General features: G+C 45.2%; 1 protein-coding gene across 1 annotated transcript in view; it reads left to right on the top strand.

Moving 5' to 3' along the window:
• The window catches only part of JAK1 (Janus kinase 1), a 71,370-nt gene that overhangs the window by 30,117 nt on the left and 36,669 nt on the right, over window positions 1-4,584 (top strand). The window contains exons 8-10 of the mRNA XM_018563095.1: window positions 1,483-1,606; window positions 2,503-2,692; window positions 4,059-4,165. Coding sequence (XP_018418597.1) covers window positions 1,483-1,606; window positions 2,503-2,692; window positions 4,059-4,165 — 421 coding nt within the window. The remainder of the gene's footprint in view (window positions 1-1,482; window positions 1,607-2,502; window positions 2,693-4,058; window positions 4,166-4,584) is intronic.

Below are 4,584 nucleotides of genomic sequence, written 5' to 3'. Positions count from 1 at the left end.
AGGAATGTTATCCCTTCCAAATGTGTGTGTATATATATATATATATATTTTAAAAATCTGCTATAGGTGGGAGTCTGGTGTGCTAAGGGCCACGGGGTCTGAGAACTCCAGCAATGCCTAGCTTGTTCCAAGCCGCTTTGGAGTTTTGGGTGTCCTTGCCTTGAGAGATGTGGGAAGCCATTAGGTCTTTCACGTTTCCAGCATTGTTTAAAGCTGAAGATTAATCTGCTTGTATTTTGCCGTCTTTGGTTCTTCATTCCCCCTTTATCAACATGCTAATTTCATTTTTAAATAAAAACTTTCCATTTTCATTGCATATCTTATTGTAGACCCAGTAATGTCATTAATCGAGCAATTTCAGTCCAGGAGAGGAGCCGGTACAACTGCGCAAGATGTGAGGGAAGGCGGGAGCTCAGCTTTTAGTGAACTGACCCTCTGACATGATTACACTAGAATATATTGGCCATGCCAAAGATCTCTATTTAGTCCATATACAGTTTACTATTACAGTGCTTCTTCAGCACATGTGTTTTTGTTCATGCTTCAAGGCCTTTGCTGTGTCATCATTACAGGAAATGGTGGTGACTCATTTAGTTTTATGTATTTTTTTTTTTTTTTATTGGGAATAATGAAGATTTTCTGGTATGGGATGATCTTCACAATGCTAAAAATACTTTAAATAGCTCAGGGAAATACCTCTCTTCCTTTTTGTACAAGGAGCGGCATCCTGTCCTGGCTTGCCCGTTGTCTACAGTATAGCGGTATAGGCCGTCACCGTGATTTCCAACCTTTTTGTTTTTTTTGTTTCCCAATTACCTTCTTGACCTTTTTTTCCAGTAAAACACTAAATATGTCTACTGAGGACCACAACAGCTTCATTCCAGGAAAATATGTCCATCACATTTGGTAATTTGTTGCCACGGTTGCAAATTTAGAAATTCTTAAAGCAGCTAAAAGCCACATAGAAGGAACGATGAGTTTAAGTTCATTTAAAGGGCAGCTACAGTTAAAGCGTTTCTACAAACTCCCTTACCCTGGGGTAAAGTGCATCACGGAAGCTTGCAAATTGCCCTCTGTGCTGTGTGGCCTCCCTTCTGCTTATTGGACTAGCAGTTCACATGACCGCATGGGTGACGCCCACTCTCTATGAGCAACCTATAACCACCTGCCTCCTCTCCTGCAAGCTTAAACAGCTGACACTCCCACTGCAAGGATGATTTCAACATTCTGTGTTTTGTTTGTGTAAACGATGATTTTAAGTAGTTTAACTGAATTGGAAACAATGGTTTAAAGCAGAGGTGCCAAATCCAAAGTTACCGAGGGCCATGCCGAGAACTGTGAATAAAATCAGGGGACGTGAAGAAGACAAAAAAAACAAAAAACCTTGCTGCTCCACTTTGCCTCTTATCTGTGGAGAGAATTGGGAAGGCGAGTGCTGCTCCTGCTCACATTTTGGGTATTTTAATTTTGTATCTCTTGCAGCACGGAGTACGCTATGAACAAGCTGCGACAAGAAGGCAACGAGGAAGGAATGTACGTCCTCAGGTGGAGCTGCACCGACTTCAATCACATCCTTATGACTGTGGCCTGTTCCAAAATGTCCAAGGTAATATCCCGTGACTGTATAAGATGTGCGATATTTCCCTCGCAGGAGGAATCCCTAAATTATGACTTTATTAAAAAGTAGTTTTTTTGGTGAGAGGGAGTTACAAAATAAAAAATAACGTGCTTTGAGACCAGTGTATATGACAGCTTGGCCTTTCCTAAGACAGAGGGTATGTACACAAGTCATCACTTCATGACAAGTCCATGTAAAGGGCAATGGGCGGAGCCTTACACGTTGCACCTTCATACCCCCGTGTCCTTTTTTAATTAATTTTTTTGCAATCCTTTTGAAGCTTTTATTGCACAACTTAGCATCTCTACGCTACTCTTTAACTCTCAAACCTGGTTGTACTTTGTTGTCTCCACACTTCCTGCCTGAATGACCCCTAGCATCATCCAATCCCTCGTAAGTCCAAAACAATCCAGCACCAGGCTATTGGCAAGCTTCAGTGGTGGTCACACAGCCGAGCCAGAAATGCCAAGAGTGAGGCCAAATGGCCGGATGACCATGGGGAGGGGCCATGGTCATCCGGCCATTTGGCCTCACTCTTGGCATTTCTGGCTCGGCTGTGTGACCACCACTGAAGCTTGCCAATAGCCTGGTGCTGGAGACGAGGAAGAAGGGACAGTGATTGTTACATGACCACAGCTGTAATCCTATTTTTATGGATTGTAAATTGTTCATTAAAACATAAAAAAAAAAAAAAGAGGTGAAGGAAGGAAAAAACATTGGTGGGTTTTTCTTGATTCTAGAGATTGGCGGTGAGCAAACAAGCTCAGGTTACTTCATAGACAACACATATGAAATGGAAGTTTTATTTAACATGCATCATGGAACAAAACAAAGTCTGGCTTTTCTACAAGCACTGTGTAAATTTGTCTCCTTTCTTTCCCTAGTATGAATCCAAGACTCTGAAGCAGTACAAAAACTTCCAGATCGAAGTGAAGGGCAAGTCGTACTGTTTGCTGGGCTCAGACCGGACTTTCGACACCCTAAAACAACTCATGGAGCACTTAAAGGGACAGGTGCTGAGAACAGACGATGTCAGCTTCACTCTGAAGAGGTGCTGTCTTCCTAAGCCCAGAGGTAAGCAATAGGGGCTTGTTCACACTGGATTCTACAGTAGGTAGGGATGCACCGATACCGGTTTTTCGGTATTGAGTATCAATATTTATCTTCAGGTACTTGCCAATACCGAGTACCAATACCGGTACTGCCGCTAGCATGGAGCTGGCTTCACAGGCAATCGGGAAGCAGAGTGGCGTTTCATTACCCACCGGCCGGGCTTCTTGATTGGTGGGAAGCCGACTCCATGCTGGTTGGCTGGCTTGATGCTAGTTGGCTGGGAAGCTGGCCAAAAGGCATGTATCCGAAGTAAATATCGGAGCTTTTAGGAGAGTATGAGTACTCCCCCAAATACTCAGTATGGGCACAGATACCTATACTAGTATCCTTATCAGTGAATCCCTAATTCTAGGGCATGGGTTCTGCTTAAAGGAGAGCTATGGGGTTAAGGCTTTTCCCCATAGTTCACCTTAGGGTAACGGGAGGACACAAACTAGCGTCCTCCCGTCACCCTAGGCTCTGTATGCTGCTGCTCGCGGTATACTGAGACGCCGCAGCTGAAGCGGATCCCGACAATTGTGCCGGGATCCGCCCAACTGCGTGACTGACAGCTGGCTCTGCCTATCTAGAGGCAGAGCCAGCTGTACCCGCCCCCTCCCCAGTCCGTTCCGCCAGTCAGCGCTGGAGGATCGGAGCGGGGAGGGGGGAATCCAGTCCCTCCCCTGTCACGGCAGAGAGCTGTGACAGGATCGAGAGGTGAGCGAACGCCGGTATGTGTTCGCTCACCTCCCGATCTACTGAGCTGACCTGTGACAGTCTCATTGTCACAGGTCGGCTAGAACTATGAGGTGAGTGAAAAGCACTCACCTCATAGTTCTCCTTTTAGTCTCCAGAAGCAGTAAGTGCACAGACAAGGGAAACAAATTGCTTTCAATAGGACCTATTTTTAGGAATATTTTTTTTTGTAGTACTGCAAGTGCACAGAGCCCTGACCCCCACTGAACACCTCTCCAATTACGAGCCAGGTCTTCTCGCCTTATTTCAGTATCTGGTGCTGGAGTAGCCACAATGGTGGCGCAACTCTATAATTCTGCCCATGGTTTGGGGAATGGAATCTCAAGCACATATAGGTTTGATGGCCCGGTGTGTTCACAAACCATATAGTGTGTGCACAGGTCTGTAGTCCAAATCGTGCCCAGCCATACGAGACTGTATTAGCTCTTGCCCCATCATGGTCCATAGAAGCAGCAAATAAGAATGTGCCTAACAGACAGCCATTGAAAGGCAGCTCGCAGCTTGAGGTTACTTGTGATATATAAGGGAGAAGTGGTAAGTTATAATAATCATTCTTCAACGTTGCATAAAAACGGCTTTGGTTTTTCTGCAGAAATTTCAAATCTGTTAATTGCGACAAAGAAGGCCGTGGACTGGCAACCCGTCTATCACATCAGCCAGCTGAGTTTCCATAGAATACTGAAGGAAGAGATTCTACAAGTGAGTAGAGTTACCTGGAAGGAATTGCACAACGGAGATTTCCTGCATTTCATTTTAGTTGTGAAGTTTATTGTTGATTTGAAAGGTCGGTCTTGATTGGACTTATCCAGATAGCTGCAGAAGCCGCTGAAGTCCGCTGATTGGACCTATCCAGATAGCTGCAGAGTGCCGCAACCTAAAAAAAGCAGCTGAAGTCCGCTGATTGGACTTTTAGCACTCAGTTTGCACTGACAGGTCAATGCTGCCTAGCACTGCCGCCATCTTCTCCATCCTCATCTAAGATCGTTGCTCTCTAGCCATTGGGCAGCCATGGAAGATGAAACCCCCCAAGCGGATTCACGTCACAGAATCCCAGCTCTGGTCTCCGCATCCAATAGATGAGCGGTTCGAGAGTGGACACTGCGCTATATATATATATA

Source organism: Nanorana parkeri, unplaced genomic scaffold (assembly GCF_000935625.1).
Source record: "Nanorana parkeri isolate BGI_ZX_2015 unplaced genomic scaffold, ASM93562v1 scaffold630, whole genome shotgun sequence".
Classification (NCBI taxonomy): Eukaryota; Metazoa; Chordata; class Amphibia; order Anura; family Dicroglossidae; genus Nanorana; species Nanorana parkeri.
Note: the sequence above shows the minus strand (reverse complement) of the source record. Positions and strands in the feature narration are given on the sequence as shown.